This window comes from Ambystoma mexicanum, chromosome 4q (genome assembly GCF_040938575.1).
Source record: "Ambystoma mexicanum isolate Mex_15411 chromosome 4q, UKY_AmexF1_1, whole genome shotgun sequence".
NCBI classification, from domain to species: domain Eukaryota; kingdom Metazoa; phylum Chordata; class Amphibia; order Caudata; family Ambystomatidae; genus Ambystoma; species Ambystoma mexicanum.
Window position 1 is genome coordinate 537,456,046 of NC_090928.1, and position 20,855 is coordinate 537,476,900.

Here is a 20,855-nt window from a genome sequence, read left to right on the forward strand (position 1 = left end):
AAAAGAACCTTTGCAAAGAAAGAAAATTAGAATACAAAATATTTCATTAACTCAGATTAGAATTAAAAATGTTAAAACAATGCGTATTCAGATTATGTAAGATACTCAGATCAACATCATCATTAACATATTTCATGAGTGCGCCACTTTTGTTGTATTTCCATATTTAAGGTTTAAAAACTCTTTACCACTTGATGAATAGACGATTTACCATATTATTGTTATTCCCTATTTCAAGCAATGCAAGTTCTTTTTCAATATACTTACAAAAGCTTACCACTTCAAATATTAAGGGGTTATGTGCTCCATGCATAATTCGAGACCATAAGGACTCCAAACAGTCTTCAAAATCAATATGAACAAATTTCATCAATCTATCAGTTCGGATTCTTTTGAAATGAGGACAATAAAGTATCAAGTGCTTCAATGTTTCAAGCGGTTCATTACAACCATCAAAGCGACGTCCGACTAAATCTTTTGTATTATTTACTTTCCAATTCTTAATCCTTTCTCTGGTATAATAAAGGTTAAATCTAAATCGAATAAATGCTTTCCTAGTGATTTCGCAAGGAAATAGTATAATATAATTATATTGCAGAATACGCTGCTTAAGAAAAGCTCCATATTCCTGATATAATTTATACGTCTTAATCCGATCAGTAGTTAAACACCAGTCTGAATCGAAAAGTTTTTTTTTTTGCAAATGAGGGACGCTGGTATACATCATGCACTGTAATGTTCGCTTCGCACAGAAATTGTTGCATTTTCATATGATATTTATAGAATGAGGCTGGAGTGTGTGAACCTAACATCTTCTTCATATCCACATACAACGAATTAGTAGGTGGGTAATGAATTTTCGCATAATTAGAAAGCTGTCTCCACTTCCATCGGGTCGATAATGAAACCAACCCCAATTCATGCCGAATAACAGCATTAGGTATTGACATTGGAAGGAACATCGCGGCTTTCAAAAGTGATCCTTGTAGGCAATCCAGACTAGCAGACATGTCACACAGACAAATGTCCAACGCATAGAGGATAACGCTCTCAGTCTTCAGTGCCATAAATTTGATTAATGGTGTTAGTGAGAATTTACACAGCTGTGAAAAAATCTTTTTCATCTGTAACAAAAGCGGCCTAGTCTTAGACCTAATGATATCCGTCCACAAATTCATTGAGCTCTGCGCTGAGAGATGATACCCCAAATAAATTGTGGTATCGATGGATGTTACCTGTGTGTCTTTGATGTGCCATCTAAAATTGCCTTTTTTCTGTTTTAATCCAAATTGCATAATGGCAGTTTTTGCCAGATCTGGAGTCAAGTTATTTGCATGTGCAAATTTCACAAAAAGTGATATTTTGGTTTGTAGCCCATATTACCAAATTACTGTGAATGTTAGCAGACGTCCAAGGCCAAACGATAATGATGTGTTATTATTTAGCACTTATGCTTAAGCACTTTGTGTAGACCAATTATACACACAATATCACCTAACCTGGGTTGGTACTCATTTATCAACCTCAGCAGGATGAAAGGCACCTTGTCAGGTGTCGAACCTGCAACCTGCAGCCCACACACATATTGCAGCAGCAAGCGCTCAGCCCACTGAGCTATTTTACCGCTATAGCTATCAGAAAACCAGCCACTCCAGAAACAAAGAGCCAAATGCTGCTGGCCGCAGTCCACGAGCCTCGATGAACATTTTTTTTAGCGGTACTAAGGGAGACCTCAGGGGTCGCAGGCGACCCCTAAATGACGTCCATGACTGTGTAGTACATAGGAAGACAGGTTTTCTTCTGTCTGCCTTCGGATGACATGCCATCTCTTCTAGAAAATTACCAAACGCATTGACAGTATTTTAAACCCCACCTTGTTCTCGGGTATCTATTATCCACAGACAACGGACTTTGCACAAATCACGTTTTGGGAAAGATGCCTGTGGGGCGCTAGTATATCTTTCATAGAGTGTTATTTAAAATTGATGAAGCTTTAACCAGGGAAAACGAACTTGTTGCCTAGAGGTGTGTAGGTACTCAAAATATTACTATTACTTCTGAGTATTTGGTGGTACTACAGGAATTCAAAGATCATTCCATATCGAGGGTTTATCTCACAATCTTTTATGTTTATGAATTATGGTAGAATGCATGTATCTGAATGAATGTGTCCTATTGTCGGTCCTTATAGTTGCTTTGACGTATGTGAATTTAGTGGTAATACAAGTGTTAATTATCTAGAATGTCCCAACAACTGCCATATATGTAGTAATTTGAGTTTGTGTGGTTTCTATTGTAATGTAGTAATTGCTGTAAAGTAACCAGCATCCTTTAGGAGGATAACTGCAATGTGTTTTTAACTGTGAGTTATTCTAACATATAAATCGTTGTATAATTTTGTTATCCTGTTTGTATATGTTGTTAACGTTTGTTTTGTCAAACTAAATACCATTTTTTTTTTTTTAATGAACTTCTTTGCATTCAAGATGGGTCATGGACTGGGCGCCATCTCTGGGGGAAGTATGTCTAAATTCTGTTGGGTCAATTTGAATTTACACCCATGACTGTTTCTTATCTCTTCACTAATAGGTTTTCTGTAGTATTTCCCGGGTTTGTCCACCTCAGCCACTCTCCAACTCCTTAAAGCAGTGTAGTGGAGTGACTGTTTGTCACAAATTTAAAACCAGTCCTAATCTGATGCATTTCACATTTAATGATGCAGCTCATAGCCTGCAAGACAACACATATTATGCACATACCTGTCCTTCGAGTACTGCACCACATTATTTGATATTCTATTGAAAAAACATTTGAGTGTATTAAGACTACTTTCGCAAATGTGCCACTTTGTAATTTACTTCAGATTTGTTAAATTTAAAGGGTGCAATTTTCTTGTTTCTTGAAGTACCCATAATGAATGTTTCTACTGCGAGGAGCCTACCACCAGCTGAACAAGCAAAGACCCCTCGGACAATGGTTGTTGGCACCAGAGCTAGCCCACACAGCGTGAAACGATGGCAACTTGAGAGTGTAGGATTGTCTGCTGGAGAGCCAGATATGTCCATAACTGAACCCACCAGCATCTACCAGTCTAACGTGAGCGACCACACAAAGTTCAGTGCTTGGACGCCTATTGCAAGTCAAACATTTAATAAGCAGGTTAGTAAACATTTACATCTATTTCTCAAGTTACTTTTTGATGATGTACGTTTCTTTTGAAGGTTTCTGTTAGGGCCCTCAAAGGACCTTTTTTTTCAATTAAGAATGAACTGAATTTCAGGTCTTAAAAAGTTGATAACCAGTGCAGTAGGGATTAAAGGCCATTATCTGCAAAAACATCTCCACATTTTCCATAACCCACAGGCAGCCGTTCCTGTTTGCTATTATGCTCTACAAGATATAGTATTACAATTTAACACTACACAACCTACACTGCAATGACCTCCCTTTAAAATATTGTGCTTTAGAGAATACTGTTGCTGGCCTTTGTCCAAAGACTAGCAGCATGCCTTAACATAAATCATAAAAGGAATCTTCGGCTAAAGTAGGCCAAGCGACTGCTCTGATTGACACCAGCATAGCCCAAGAAGGTAAGAGGAAGTGAGGTTTGGATAGAGTTCATTATAAACCTTAACTTGGTGCCCACAGAACTCATGAAAGCACATCTTTCACATGCACATTAAAGAAAACTGAACCACAAATATTTTACTTATTCTTGACAGTCGTTAAACCATGCCCAATCCCAAATGCAGAGAGATAACTCCACTGCTTTATTACAAAATGTAATCACATTACGGAATGTAAGTTCCCTCTAAAAGCTAAGTTCCACATAACCCAGCCAGGCTATTTAAAGCTCTTCTACTGAGGATAGAATGAGCCCAATGGAAATATGCTTCCCCCTTTTAGTAAGCCAGGTGGCCAGAAATATTGAATACCTTTGTTCTTCAATAACACATTCACATTCAATATGGTACAGGAAGCAATCCAAACCTGCGGATAGAAGAGGTGGATCACGAGTGAGAGCAGTCTCCCTCTCGCAGCACTAGGCTGCTGGAATCAGACGTGTGGTCAAGTTGTTCCGCACACTAGACTGGAGTGCGAGACCAATCCAATGCAAGCAGACCACTGAGCACAGCAACACCAGAAAAAGAACCCAAGAAGGCAGGCATGGCACTGTAGGATGATTTAACATCAAGTTCGGGGGAATTTTCCACCCACCCCAAATCTGCACGTACAATTTTTATTTAACAAAGTTCTTTTTTATCAACCCTTGGACATGCCAGTTTAACGGGATCGATTCCCTATACCCTGCCTCCCCTTCGATGACAAAAAATACACAGGTACGCACAGAAGGTTTATTTATTAAGAATAAAAATAATTGGATCAATTTAAAACAAATACAAATAATACATCTGTATCATTTGCTATGAAATCCGGATTTCAATGGTTACTACAATAATGAATGATCAATCCTCTCGTCAGTTCAATTGTCAATCCTGCATTTAACATGAATATATACTTTAGTGAAAGCACACATTCCCCATATCTATATTTGATTTATCACTATGTGTTGAAGAGTGAAGGAGGGTTAGGGCAAATCTTTCATTTTATAGAAAACAAAATTAAATCAGAACATCCCTGCCTATTTAAAACTCTACTTTCATTTACTAAAAATAAATACCTTTTTTTGCAAATGCACATGCTAGTGTTTCAAACAGCAATTTAGAAAACACATTTTAAAGCGGCTTCTTGACATTCCTTTGTGTAAATCGCTTGTAAAAAGAAAAATTTCTATTTAGCTTGTATGTTTGCTAGATTCCCTTCAGTGGTGTTTTCTGTTGCATTAATGTGTAGAAATTTCACATTTGTAATTCTTCAAAGGTAAATTTAATGTGGGGAAAACGGGTGGAAGTGAAAAACACTTTACCCTTTTTCTTGAGGGGTTCTGAGCCAGTAAGAGAGCTCTAATTACTTCAATTACATTATTTTCCTAGGCATGTGAAAACTGAGATATTATTACGCTTGCAGTATACACTTGGCTATTGCACAGAAAGCGTTTTAGGGATCTCCCAATATACACACCATTTGGGTTGATTCCAAGGTTTCCAGAAGCACTTATTCACTACTACCCCAGGACGTACAGCCGGTTAATTTACCCATGATCAGTACTCTCACAAATAAGAGGGGCTTGGATTTAATCTATTCCCCTTTACAATATACCTCCCCTCAGACTTGTATTTCCCCTCTGCATTATACTCCCATATGAATTTTACTTTGGCTTTTTCACAGTCAGTGGGTACCCTCTGAAGGACCGGTGCCATTCCCCCTCCAGTAACAGATGGGCATCAGTCAGCAAGATAGGTCACCTTCCCTCCACAGATGGTTTCTCTCCTTCTTGATTGGGGCTGTCTGATTGATGTTTCCACTCAGTAAGGCATGGGATTGAACTCCATATAAGCCTTTCTAACAGTCTGTCAACAATCCAAAAGAAATCCATAGTAAAGCAAGCTATTCTATTTTACTTTCTGTTGTTTTCAATTATTCTTTCTATTTCGGTCAGGCTGTCAGCCAGTCTTCCCTTAAATCTGTGGGTTTTGACTTTAATAGATTTTAAACTACTCCGTTTAAAGTTGTAGGTGTGTATAATTTCTTTATTTTAATTGGTCAGTCGATGTGATTGGACAGTTTTCCAAAAGCAACATTACACTAAACCATCCCCTTTGTGCTCATTGGGCATATTAGTGAAGAAGGCAACCTAATAGAAGTAACGTTTGTGAGAAACCTGGCAGTATTCTCCCTCCTACTCCCTCGGGATCTTCCATTCAGGTGGCCAGGGAAGGGCCATTGCTTTTGGATCCTGACTCTGGGGGTGGACAAGCGAGGGAGGATAAACTGAGTGGAGGGTCACAAGGGATTGGGAGGAGGATACAGTAATACCCCAACCCACTCTCCCTCAGCCTTCAATGGGTATTTTCAATCTCATCCCATCCAATCTCCCCCTCCCCATTTCCAACAAATAAAGAGACGAGGACGACATGGGGAAAGTAAGGGAAACCTACTGTAGAAAAAATGCAAGTTGTCCCACTGATAGTCGGGCAGGGTCAGGCATTTAATAATGTTCACTCACACCTGACTCCACTTGACAGTTTTACTATACTATAAAAAGGTGTGATTTTTCACAAATAAGCAAGCGGGCTGGGGATGCTGTCAGGACTCGAGAAGCCAAGGAGAAGAGAGAAGCAGGAGTAAAAGCCTGGAGGAGAACGGCATGCTGAGACGTTGGCCCGGTGTTCGTGAGGGGCTGCAGCGTGGCTAAGGAGACGTGCCTCCAAGGAGCCAGAGTAAGGAAGCCTCTATCCTGCTGGTGGGGTTTGGAAAATACTTGTGTGCTGGTCACAAGGGTATCTGAGGGGCAGGTGGTGAGACCCTGACCTCAACTCTGTGCATCCAGAGGAACCACTTGTCAACGCGACGCTACCCGGTAAGAGAGAAAGACACACAGGAGTGTGCGTTTCACTGTGAAGCGGAGTGGGAGAAAGACACAGTTTTAAAGCGGGACGGAGCAGAAAGGTTTGAAAGTGTGCAAATGACAAAGTATAAGAAATAAACATACAAAGAGAAATAGAAGGAAAAAGGGGTACTAGCGGCGCAGAAGAAAAGAAAAAGCAAAACACAGGCATGTGAAGAGTTTAAAGAGTGCAAAGCGTGTACAATGAAGAGCAGTGCAAAGCTTGCACAGTAAAGAGAGGACAGTGTGTTAAGCGTGCAGGAAGCACGAGAAAGAAACGGACAAGTACAAGAGTGCCCAGTAAAACAAAATGATTTGAGGTGCGCAAGAAGCACGATAAGAAAGTAAAGTCGAGTGCACAGTGGAACAAAAGGAACAAAGGGGTGCAAGAAGCCAAGGAAAACAAGAAGGGGTGCAGGAAGCACCTGAAGGTGAAAAGTTTAAAAAGAAGAGCAAGGAATAAAGAGAGGGGTTACAGATCAGAGTGGTCACACATAGGAGGCGCAAAAACCAGGCGGTTTCGAATGTCTTTGATTGTGCCCCACAAGTGAAGTGTGTGTGAAAGAACTGTGTTTTAAAAGGGAAAGGCACATCCATTCCTGACAAGTTGAACTTTTATTTGAAACCAAAAGGGGGCCTAAGCTTGGGAAGGGAACACTGAGAGGCCTAACAAAGAAAGCAAAGTACTTCCTGACAAAAATGAATTTGTGTTGGAAACAGAAAGGGGCCTGAGCTTGGGGGAAGGGAACCCTCAGAGGCCTAACCAAGTTGGAGACTTATTGTTTTGTAGTGTTGAAAGGATTGAATTTTGGGGAAGGGAACCCTGAGGAGCTACAAAAGGAACTGTTATATGGGGGGGCGCTGTTGTGCACATCGTGAATGGCTGCCTGAGGAGAGAGCTCCGACCCGAGAAAAATCCTTATCGGAATTAATCCTTCCAGGGGCGATCTGAACACTGCACGTGTCGAAAATCAGAAGCAGGAAGGTTTGAAGAATATCTCCTGAAAAAATTGTGCACATCCACCGAAGGATTGCAGAGATATTCGACCCGGAATCCTAAGCGGCTTTGAGGCGTGAACACCGCCGCCCAGCAGCTCCATGAAACAACTACAGTGAACCAGGGGCAGAGACCAGCCGAAGGCCGTGTTGGGGAGGTGCGGTTTAGCTACAACGTGGCACCAACGAACCTGTTATATGGCAGGGAAGAAATGCGCATGGCTAAACCCCCTGAATGGTACACCCACGGTCACCAGCCTCACGGGGGAGCAAGGAGGACCCACGCACGGCGAGGGGTATCCAGGACCAGGGACCGCCACAACAGCAATACGCTTGCGGCGCCCTGGTGAATCTGACAATCAGAAAGGAAACACCAGGATACAACCCGGGGGCGGACAGCTGCACACTACTACACGCTGTCGTGAGCACAAGTGCAGGAGGACATAATCGCCCGGCGGCCCGACCCTCCTGGATTCTCCACACTCGTCATACCTCACGGCTGCACAAAACTGCTGGCAGGGGACTGATCCCTACGACACCGTGCAGAAGAGGACATCGGACATCAACCACAGCAGGTCGGCCCCCCCGTGCCAACTGATTTGAGGTGGGGATGGGGTAAGGAGACAGACGGCGCTCCGTCAAGTAAGTGAGACATGATACGGGGGTCTCTGCCCGCATATATACGTGGGAAGGGCGCCGTTAAAAACAGCCAGTGTGTGAAGCCCCAGAGGAGAAGGGCTGAGGAATGTGACATGACAAAGCCCATAAATGAGGTAATTGATATACACGGCTGCGCTGCCATCATACCCACACAGAACTTCTACTAGGGTGAGCAAAAGTCTATAGATACTGGAAAAGCCCCACTACTAACTGTTACATCTGGGCTGCATGCTGTAACCCTACTACACCCTGACACCCGGGAGCTGCTCATAACCACCTTCCCACTCAGACACCACTGTTTTGTACACTGAACCAACGTCTGCACCTCTGTGGACCCACTCATGGGGGCACGCAACTGTGTCTATTGTCAGAACTTTAGAGGGGAACAACCCACAAAGGTGAGAAGCCGCTTAATGAGGCCGGGGTGACCTTGAGAACAGCCCCTCACTGAACAACAATCCCTCCGGATACAAACATGTGGGAGGACACAGTCCACTCCTGACTGAATAGCTGCACTATATGGGCGAGAAGAAGGGCACGGGAGCCAAGAAAACCGGCCCAATGGACTCCTTTGCCAGCTCCCAGCCACATGGGTCAGCCACAATGGCACCACATACATTAAACAGTCAGACGGAAGGATCGCCTGATGACGATCGTACAAAGCGGATTCCTAGCGGTGAATGTCTAGTTAGATGACATAGTTGCAACTATCGTCTCCCTGAAGGCAAGGGTTGAGAAGGAGAGTAGATGCATTACGGAGGCAGAAGACGGGATAAGCACGAACGAAGACACGATTTCTCAACATAGTCGTGACATAGCACAACTTAAAACCGAGCTACACAAAACCCAAAATAAGTGTGAAGATCTCGAATCGAGATCAAGGAGGAATGATTGTCGTAATCTCCGAGTCGTTCTGTAAAGGCCCGATGGAGAGACATATGGAAAGCCTTTTGAAAACTCTCCTAGGAGCTGAATCTTTTTCAGACCACTTCCTCGTCGAGAGAGCCCACCGAACCCTGGCACCGCCTCCGAGGCCAGGTGCACCACCTCGTACTATAATAGCCCGCCTCCTCAACTATAGGGATAGAGACACAATCCTCCGACTGTTCAGAGAAAAAGGAACCCTGCATTACGAGGAAAACAGAATACACATATATCCAGACTTCTTGGCTAATATCCAAACACAGAGAAGGTCTTATGAATTGGTTAAGAAATAGCTCCGATTGCGTCACGTACCTTATGCCCTTATCTTCCCGACGAAAAAGAGAATCCAGCATGGAGGCAGAACTCATTTTTTCGAGAATCCTGCTGAGGATATGGCGGATGTGGAGGCCTTCATCCCTCTACCCCCGAGAGAACAGGTAGTCGATCAGAATGCTAGACCACGACCGGGAGAGGAGAGACAAGACTGTGTGGATTGACACAAGATGTACAGTATATCCTTTGTAATACCTGTGAACTTATGTTAAGATGGATGGCCCTGATAAATGATTGTTAGTATCGGGGTTGTGAGTCTCTGTTGAGGGCAGCCAAGTTGCTGCAACAAGTGACCCTCAGGAGTGTTCCATTAGTTAAGGGGATGCCCTCTGGGGAGGTTTTGAAAGTGGAAGGGCAGCATCGTCGAGTTGGGGGACATGATGCGGGGTGGGGGACGACGCAACAAAGATCGACTGGCTTTATTAAGCTAAAAAAGGGGTAGGGAGGAAGTTGGGACTCAGTTGGAAGGGTCCGGTTGGTTGAAACCTGTGGTCACACAGCTGCACACGATCCATACCCAGAGCTCATGGAGATGAATAAGATTGTAATACAACACAGACATGGCACACGCCGGGGCAATGGTTAGTGGGCTGAGGATAAAACTCCTTACATGGAATGTCCGCGGCCTCAACAATCTGGCTAAGTCGAGGAAGGTGGGGGCTTATGTGACCAACACCACCCCCAAGTTGTTATGCTACAAGAAACACACGCACTCCAGAAGGTAAACAAAGGGATCCTGCGGGACTGGGGGCAACAAAGATACTATACTGAATACTCGACTCAGGCAAGAGGAGTCCTCACGTTGGTTCAACCCTCCATTGGTTTCGAAATCGTTAAGAGCAAAATTGACACGCAGGGGCGGTATGTCATAGTATGGGGTAGTATTGCCGGAAAGGAAGTTGTGCTAGTAAATACATATGGACCTAACCTTCATGACCCTGATTTTTGTATGAAGGTAGTACACGAAATGGGCCCCCTAGAGGACCAACACATACTTTGGGCGGAGCGATTTTAACACCATTCTTGATGTTTCCCTAGACCGTTCTGTCTTCCTAGACCGTTCCACTACCAAAAACCAAGCTCCAACCAGGGCAGCTGCTACGATACAACAGATCCTATCACAAATGTCCATGGTTGACGCCTGGAGGACATTACACCCACTAAAAAGGCAATACACATTCTACTCCTCTGTTCACAACACTGAGTCTCGTATAGACCATTGGCCGGTATCCACTCACCTTACAAATGCGATTAATAATTGTGAGAGACATCCCCGCACTCTTTCAGATCATTCCCCAATATCTCTGGAAATAATCTTAGATGATGTAAGGTCCCCGCTAGGAGATGGAGAATGCCACCTGAGATCCGCAAAGACCCAACTGTTGCAGATGCTTTACATATCGAGGTTGAGGACTTCTTTGAAACTAACAGGGGGTCCTTTGACAAGAGTGCAACCCTATGGGAAACCTTCAAGGTTTGGGTGAGGGAGATTCTAATTTCTAAATCCACAGGATTGTTAAAGTCGGTTAGAACTGAATTGGTGGGGGTGGAGAAACGCCTGAGGGAATTAGAATTACAATATACTGACACTCCTGGGGGAAAAGACACTAGCAGATATTAACAGCCACCTACAGGAGTTCAATAAACTGGCTAATAGGGAGCTACTCTACATGGTAACCCCCCTCAGGGTGCACCGGTATGGCGAGGGGAACAGAGTGGCCCACTCCCTGGCGAATCTATTAAAGATCGAGCGACACCACTGTTTCTGCACTGTTTGCCCATTTTATTGCCAGCCGTGTTTCTGCACTGTTGGCCCATTTTATTGCCAGCCGTGTTTGTGCACTGTCAGCCCATTTTATTGCCAGCCTTGCCATTCTTGAAAGTGACTCTAGTATTACTACAAAACCTATTCTAAAACTGCCCCTACCCCCATTTTTTAAGCTATCCCTCGGCTTATTAGCATGTGGCCCTAATGGCACTACTACCTACCTGTGTCCTGCCACCATTTAGCCTTTTCCTGCCCTACATGGAAAATCGAATCTAGGCACTGTATTCTTTGTTGAATTGTGACCCACTTGTGACCTGCCACTGCCCAGCATTAGTTGCACAATCTCTGTCATCTCCTGTCACCCACCAGCTGCACGCTCACACACAGTCACTCTCCACTATCATGATGCCCAAGAGTTCACCTCCCATTCACAGCATAGACTTGCACTCCTGCACTCTCCCTGCCACACTCTGCCCAGCCAGCCTAACAGCCCTCTTTATAGTTCTCACAGTAATGGCCCCTACGCCTCCCCACATACACCCAGCACACCTCACTTAACGCCCGGCACTAAATTCACATGCCACAGCACCAGACTATAACATCACACAGTCCCAGCCACCTAGCCTAGCTGTCAAACTCCACAATCTCAGAAATCGATCACTTTCTAGGTATTTACTCTACTCATCCACACCTCTCACGACTAGAAATACCAGATTAGACAACCGCACTGCACCACTATCCCACACTAAGATGAGCAAATGCACTGCCCCTATCTCCCCACCACCCCAACTTGCCTCAACGCTACCTCGCACTAAGCCTTTCACTACCGCACACCACAACAAGCGCACTTCACCCCATACTAGTATAAACAAAAATATCAAAGGCACACAATACCCACCTCTCAAATGTGCACTACTGAACGTATGCTTCCTACCTGCACATGCCTTAGACATAAATGATCTACTATCCACACAGAATCTGGATCTACTATGCATCACCGAAACCTGGCTCAATGATGCCTCCTGCCCAGCCATCGAACTAGCCCTACCCCCAGGCTACACCATCCTTAGGCAAGATAGACCTTATAAGATTGGAGGGGCAGTCGCCCTCATCCACAAAGACTCACTGTCCATTAGATTAGCAGACCATAGTACATGGGGTGGAAATGCCAATATCCTATCAGCCAAGCTTACGCTCTCCCCAATAATCTAATCAATATCCACATCCTATATAGACCTCCTGGACTCCCAGCAGACTTCCAAGAGCACCTCCCCCACCGGCTCAGTAACAACATTAAGAAATACTCCAAAATCCTTCTATTAGGAGACCTAATCTTAGGGTTCAATGATCCTAAGGATAAATCCGCCACAATCCTAGCAAAAGAACTCGCAGACCTAGGATTCTCCCAAGGAGTCCTCACCCCTACTCACTCCAAAGGCCGCACCCTTAACTGGGTCATGGATCACAACTGTGCATCCAACATTATCTCAAACACGCCTTTCCATGGACGGACCACACGTGCATTGAATTACTTATCCCCACCAACCCCAGACCCAGAACTCTCACCACCTGCCATAACAAAAAGTTCAAAAAAACTCTGCAGACAACTTGCAACCCAACCTCAAAAACCCCTGCCTAGCACCACCTTTCTCTCCGAACCCAAATATACTATCAGCCATCTTTAATGATACTCTCCCCAATGCCATAAATTCTATAGTCCCACTTGAAAGCAAGAAAGAAAAAAAATAATTTCACTGCAACTCTTGGTTCTCGGAGGAACTTCAAACCCTCCGAGCACAAAAGCGTCAGTCACTGGATCCCAGTGACCTAAATAAGAGCCTTTTCAAACAGATAGCCCTCCAATATAAAAAAAGCCATTTTAGCAGCAAAATCCAACTCCTTTAATGATAGGATATCAAAGGCCAACTCCCAAGCTAAAGAATGATTTGCAATCTTTAATGAACTAGTCACACCCCTGGCTACCGCACACGAGATAACTAAAGACAAAGCCTGGTGTGCGTGCATTCAGTCCGCTGTGCTCAACAAAGTAAAACTCCTTCAGAATAAAATCCAAAACCACTGCAAAGCCCTCCCAAACCAAAAAGCTAACCGCCCTTCACAAGACAAGTGTAGTCATTTCAATCACGCTCAATTCGCCTTCAGAGACATTACTGAACCAGAGGTCTCTAAGCTCATCAAAAACCTCAAACCATCTCTCTGCGAAGCAGACATCTGCCCTCCCAAAATCATCAAGGAATGCGCTAACCAACTAGCACCCCTGATTACTGCCTTCATTAACGCATCATTCCAAACAGGAACTGTGCCAAACAATCTCAAGGAAGCCTGGGTGAGGCCACTTCTAAAAAAGGTCACACTTGACCCAGCTCAACCCAACAACTACAGACCGATAATGACAGTCCCGTTCCTCTTGAAAATCCTTGACAAAGCAGCTTACAACCAGATCCAATCATACATAGAAGCTAACTCCATACTAGGCAAAAGACAGTCTGGTTTCCGTGTCGGTCATGGAACAGAATCCGCCTTATTAGATCTAAAAAATCTAATCTCACAGATCATGGACAAAGGCAAACCTGCCCTGCTCCTCCTTCTCGATCTATCAGCAGCTTTTGACCTGGTAGATCACCGAAACTCACCACCCACCTCATTCATGCAGCCCATTTCTCTAAACAAGCAGCATCCTGGATCACATCCTTCCTCGAAGGAAGAGCCATGAAGGTCTACTCCGCCACAGCTAACGCAGATCCTACCTCTATAAACTGCGGTGTCCCCCAAGGATCATGTACAGCCGCCACACTCTAACTTCTTCACAAAACCCTTCTTCGACCTACTTGACTCCATGGGTGTTACATATACCAACTATGTGTCACGACCCTCAGCCCTGACCCCCATTGGCAAGCCCATTGGCCAGGTGGAATCAGGGCTCGGATCACTAATAAGGACTGGCATCCACTTCTCAGGCCCTCTTGGGGCCAGTCCTGGCACCTTTGGCGCCAGGCTCATCAGTAAGGAAAGACATCTGCTTGAGGAACTACTTTATTTAGGCTTTCATCCAACATGGAGGCACCCACGTAGCTTGATTCATAGAACCAAGCTATGCGGTCTAGTGTTTTGGGTGTGGTGGTCTAGGGACTACTTTACCTGGACTACTTTACAGTGGCTATTTAAACCACACCCGAACAAGACAACACACTTCGCGTTACTTTGCTTCTAGCAACGTGATGCTCACCGTGTCCAGCTTTCTCACGAGCCTGGTGAATTCCGGACCTGCAGAAAAACCAAGAACATCGTTAGCAGCAGAATCTTACCTTCATTCATCATCCTTCACTGCTCGCAGCTCCTGGGCAGCTCTGTTGGTGGAGTTCACCGCCCGGATCGAAGGACCTGAGAAAAGGAGAAAGACATCATTAAAGAAGGTAGTGGAGACATTACAACCACAAAGCGCTTAAAGACTTACCTGGTTGGTTGCTTTTCGGCTGGCATAGCTCCGGAACTCCATCTGCGCCGGGAACTCACGGCGACCTACGAAAAGAGAAAAGCACAGGTCAGTGAGGACAAGACATCGCTGCGCTACGCAAAGCGCCTCCTTACCGCATCATAGCGCTATAGCGCGCCATCATCTCCCGGTGAGAACCAGCATATCCAGTTCTCCAAGCGGACACTCCGTGCTCCTAGGGAGATAAAAAGAGACATTTAGAACAGAGAAAAGGCATGCAACATTTACAACGCCACCTGCCTGTACATATTATATTTGGCATCTTAACGCCACAATTGTATAACTGATTATTTACTGTAACTATGTAACCTGTCCTTAAGCGCCCATTTACCCCTGGGTCTGGAGCGCTATACTAAATAAAACAAACAAACAAACAATCGCAATAAGACCTACCTGAAAGACACTACAAGGGCAGCAGTCAGTGAAGTAACTGGACCGCCCGCGCCCACAAAAGACAACGCGCCCCTGCCCAGAGAGCAGGACGGAGAGCCCACCGATTCCGACAACCAGGAGAGAAGACAACCTGGAGGGGCTGGAAACACAAGGGAGGTAGGGGAAAACTTACCTTGGTCGCCCAGTCCTAATATAGTCTTCATTTCCAGGCGGAATCCCATCGACACCGAGACCACACCAGGGGATCATTGGGAAGGGTACCAATGACCAACTGGCTGGGTGGTGTCCCCGTGGATACCAGGTGAGCGTAACACTATGCAGACGACACTCAAGTACTTATACCTCTATCTGGACTCTATCACCAAGACGCCACAGCCCTTCACAACATCTATGCTACTATCCAAGCATGGATGGCAATCAATGGCCTCTGTCTTAATAACAATAATAATGGGGAGAAGACTGAAATTCTCATCCTTGGGCAGAAAAACACAATAACGAAGCTAAGCCCCCAATACGCCAACTTCAACATAGACAACTCAACCATCTCTGTATCATCCTCCGTCAAGACTCTAGGTGTTCACATTGCCGCAAATCTATCGACACATTGACGCAAATCTATCCTTCAAACGTCCCTCTTCTTCCTCCCTCCCCCTTCTCTCTCATCCCGACTGTCTGCCATTCAGGCATGGTGTTGAGCGAACAATCTGTCTCAATGCCAGTAAGATGGAGATCCTCCTCATCGGAATACCTGTGCCTTCTTTTCATCCTGCCCTTTGGCCACCCTTCTTAGGCCCTCTACCCCCTTCATCCTGTGAGGCCAAAAACCTTGGTGTCATCTTCGACTCCTCTCTCTTCTTCACCGCTCACATCGTGGACCTTACCAAAAATTCTCACTTCCAGCTGCACCTCCTCAGAGGCATTCTTCCTTTTCTTATCTTCCCCCAGTACTCATGGTCTCCAAAGTTGTGGTCCTTTTACAGGTTGGACTACTGCAACAGCCTTTTTCTCAGTCTCCCTTTCTCCTCTCTTCACCCCCTCCAGCTAATCCAGAGTAAGGCTACAAGACTTATCCTTGACCTCAAGCCCAGGGACTGTATCTCTGCAGCCCTAAAATCTCTCCAGTGGCTCCCGGTTGCTGCAAGGATCAAGTTTAAGATCCTCTGCATAATCCACAATGCCTTCTGGGGCCTGGGACCACGCTATCCCCAACTCTCCCTCCCTAAATACTCCCCTGCTAGAACCCTACACTCCTCTAATTCAAACTCTCTTACTGTCAAATGTTTCTCTAAGCAGAGAGTGGGGGCAGTTCTCTCTCTGGGGCTGGTGCCTCCCTTTGGAACAGCTTCCCTGCTCCTCTTAGATTTGAGCTGGGCCTCATCAAGTTCCGGAAACTGTTCAAAACTCTGCTCTTCTCTACCTTTTTCCCTCTCTTGCAAAACACCCCACTGCCGCTATGACCTGTGGCCTGATCCTCATGGACCCCACAGGATCTCAGGCCCCTCCTCCCAGCTATTACCAGCACACATACACCCCCACTGCATTGCCCTGCGTGCCCCTGCCTGGTGGCTCCACGTACCACCCTTGAGAGCTGCCTGTACTAGAACATAGCCTGAGGTGCTCCTCCTGGTTCCCCTTAGCACTTCCCCTTTGGGCCCTCCTCCAGCACTTATCCTCCTCCTCTGCACTTCTCATCAATGCACTTGCATAGCCGAATGCCACAAAGCCTAGTAGGACCACAACTGTATATATATTACTGGGCCTGCGGTAGTGGCCCAGTAGTTATGGTTAAGTTGCTCATCTCATAGGAAGAGCACTTTTTCGGTGGCTTATAACTTTGCTCCCCCTGGAAGAATCCTCACCAAACCTTGCAAAAAAAAAAGTATATGGCCACTCCGATTTTTTTTGTTGTTGCAAAGTCTTGTGAGGTTTGGTCAAGGGGGCGCAAAGATATAGGGGGTTCCCAAAATTTCTTTTTTTCCCATAGACTGAATGGAGAAAAACTTTGCTCACACCTACAGCCCAAACCGCTGGACGGATTTTCACCAAATTTGCAGCAGGAGCAGCGGCTTGGTCCCAAATGCATGCTTTTGTAAATTTGGTGGAAATCCATCCAGTAGTTTTTTTTTGTTTTTCTTAAACAACCAAAGAGTAGGTCTAAACAAATTAGTGATATCTATGTCCGCTCCGTGGACACACTTCCCTGTTCGCTCCACGGACAGGACACCGATTGGTCGATCGGCCCACGTCATGTCCGTGGACAGATGACGTGTTCGCTGATTGGTTGGAGTGAAGCGTGGGGCGTGTCGCATTCTCTCGATGTCCTTGACCATCCAGGTGTATTTAGTTCTATGAGTTGGTTTAGGATTATAGGCTACTATCTGGGATTTTTTTAACATTCATCGACAACTCATTCTCGTCAAAATAAGTGGCAAGGGTAGAAATTAGCTTCTGTAGGCCTGTTGGAGTTTTAGAGACCAGGACGAGGTCGTCCGCATACCACAATGCTTGGATAGGAACTGAATTCATTTTAGGTGACTCAGATGCTATGTTTAGGAAGATGTCTTGTACATCATGGATAACAAAATTAAAGAGGGCTGAAGCTGCCCTCTCGATGTTCCAATGACTGCAGACAGCATGCCCATCATAGTCCAACGGATCTGAATAGACGTCGAAGAATGCAAAGCAAAGATAATGTCAATAAGATCTTGAGGACATTGAGCTTTAATGAGTTTTTCAATAAGTTTCACTCTTGACACTGAGTCAAAAGCTGCATTTAGATCAACAAATGCAAAGAATAAGTGTGTTCTTGTATGTTGCGCTTGTGCTTTTAATGAATTGAGGGTCAAGAGATTAACTGCTGTCCCAAGGCCAGGAACAAAGCCTGTTTGGTTTCGATCACGGCGGTTGCTTATCAGGGTCCATCGATTAAAGTCTCTTAGGACTAAACGATTGAAGACCTTGCCCGGGGAGTCCAAGAGAGCTATCGGTCGATAGTTCGGTGTTCCACGATCCCCTTTTTTAAAGATTGGGACAATTATAGAAGTGCGCCAAGAGTTCAGTATTTTCTTTGATCGAAGAATACGTTGAAAGATGTTGTTCAAGACGATTGCCCAATACTTGGGATGTTCCTTTAGCATATAGTTGGTAATGCCATTGGGCCCGGCAGCTCGTGATGATGAAGATTTTGCTATTAGTTCTTCTATTATATTCTCGGAGCATTCCAAGGACCAAGAAGATGAAAATTGGCTTTTGTACTGAAAGAGTTCAAAGGATGTATCAGTATATAAATTTGTGAAGTGTAGTATCCATTGATTTTCAGTAACTCCATTTATTTGTGATTGCAAATGATGAGTATTTGCATTTAGCAATTGCCAAATTTGTGAGGCATTTTTATTCAGTATAGCTACAAGAAAAGCCTCTCCATCATGTTGAAAAAGTTTAGCTTTATGGGACCTAACCCAGTTTCTGTAGCGTGATTTCAGCACTTTACGGGCTTTGATCCTCTCATTCCATGGGAGGTGTCTGGTTGTTCTTAATGATTTTCGGTATTCTTTTTTTTGCATGTGACATCACAGGATCAAAAGTATGAATATGTGATCTTCTGGTCGGAATGTAAAGGGTTTTATATGACAGTGCATCCACATATGAGTTTATATGATGAAAATCTTGCAACTTCAATGTTTCATTAAGCGCAGTAAAGTTTTTCGGAGACCACTTAAAGCGAGATTTTGGATTATTGATGGTCAAATTTTGAGACATCCATTGGCGCTCACATGGGTCATCATAATTGTCCCTTGGCCAGGTTAGCTTTAACATATGATGATCGCTCATCGCTTGTTCTATTATCTTGAAGCTTGATGCCTGCGTAAAATGTGCTTCTGTTAAGTATATATAATCGATGGTGCTTGCTGAGGCTCCTCTCTGCAAGGTCATCTGTGGAGGAATATAACCGGGAAGTGAACCGTTGGCCATTTTCATGCCTGCATGCTTCATGAAAGCAGTCCATTTATCAACTCTTGAGTTTTTTTCCCTTTGATGGATTTAATGGAGTCGAGATTAAGATCTCCAACTAATATGACTGATGTTACTCCTTTGGTTTTTGCGATCAATTCAAATAATTCAGATAGATCTTTATAGAAGAGGCCATCAGATATGGCTGCTGGGTTTCTGTAAAGGTTAATTAGCGCCATATCTTGAGAGTCCATTGTGATTTTCACGAGTTGCATGTAGTTGTTCGAGCAAGCCCAGGAGTGCAATTTTAATCCTGCGCTTGATTTTACGGCAACCAACAGACCTGCCATAGGACGACCTTTTTGCACCGTCACCGCTGGAATAATAGATATTTTATGATTATCCCATATCGGAGTAGCATTTAGCCAAGTTTCTTGAAGAGCTACAATATCTGCTTCAATAAGGTTATCGTTCTGTTCAGTTAGTAAGTGAGCATGACCTCTTGTATTCCAACTTACTAATGTCAGGCAATTTGGGTGATTTTTTTTTTAGTCGCTTTTTGCTGCAATGATGGTTATGCTTGAAGTCCAGTTAAATACCCTGTTTTGGGTTGTTCCTTAGTGCAGTGGATACACTGGCATTCGGAAATAGGAGATTTTGTATGTACTTGCGAGTCAGATGGAGAATCACAATTTTTCCTTTCTGGATCCTGAGCTAGCAAAAACCCCATTTTGAAGAGTTCCATCCTGACTTGACATAGAGTATTCATCATTAGGCCGGATTTCATCCACAGACGAACAATAGATTTACATTGCAGATAAATTCTACTTGATCAATGTCAGATGAAGTTAAATCTCCTAGCTCTGGGACATCATTAAAGATGTTTAGCATGCTAGCTCTCGATAAATCCTATTGCGGATGTGGAGCAGCACGACTTTTCATTATTAATGTGTGATAATTTGCACATTTTTTTTTTTTTTCCTAGTGTCCATCCTGTGCTGTTTGTTGGACGACTCTCCAGTTGTAGATTGATTTTTGAAGGGGGAGTTTTTCCTCATAATGCTCGTCTTTTGACGTGGTAAAGGGTTGTGGACAGGAATCCTATCGTCAGCGAAAATAACTCTTTGTTGTGTTTCTTTCGTTCGCTCAAAAGCATTCGTCGTCTGGAAATGTTGCGAAAAGTAAGTTTCGATCATAGACCCGATGGTCTCGTTCTGTTCGTAGCTCGTGTGAAAGGAGGGCACGTCCCTTAAAGACATTGGAGTGGAGGATTTCTCGAAGATGAGTTGAATCTTCTCTGCAACTCAAGTCATGAGGATGTTGTGATACTCCGCTGGTATGGGCTTCTTGTGAGGCTAGATTCACATCTTGGTTAGATTTCTCTTTTGCTGGAGTATATGACCTTAATTCATTTGAGCGTTGTAGAAGATGGGCATCTACCGCGTTTTTTATTTCATCATTCTGATGTTGTTTGTTTTTTATGGATCCTACTTGATGAAGTACCGCTGGCGAGGGAGCCGAGTTCTTAGTATGTACAATTATGTTACTGATTCTTGGAGGATTTAATTTGTCATGATGATTCTGATTCGCTGAGTCAAGTGCTGTAACACGTTGATTTAATGGAGAATGGTTCGTTGGAGGTTGAGGCTGAATTTCTGTTTGATTTGATGGAGCTAACTTTTCAGTCGATGAGTCAGTGCCATCCTGTAGTTCATTAAGACTCTTCGTGAGACCTGTCAAGTCTATGGTAGGAGTACATGAAGACAGAACACTCGGTTTATTGGCTCTTCTTGTTGGTTGCATTGGTT

At 44.3% G+C, this 20,855-nt stretch overlaps 1 protein-coding gene across 1 annotated transcript in view; it reads left to right on the forward strand.

Annotated features, from left to right (window-relative positions):
• The window catches only part of ECT2L (epithelial cell transforming 2 like), a 2,055,529-nt gene that overhangs the window by 18,339 nt on the left and 2,016,335 nt on the right, over positions 1-20,855 (forward strand). Inside the window, exon 2 of the mRNA XM_069608104.1 lies at positions 2,906-3,159. Within this exon, the coding sequence (XP_069464205.1) occupies positions 2,914-3,159 (246 nt within the window). The 5' untranslated portion in view covers positions 2,906-2,913. The remainder of the gene's footprint in view (positions 1-2,905; positions 3,160-20,855) is intronic.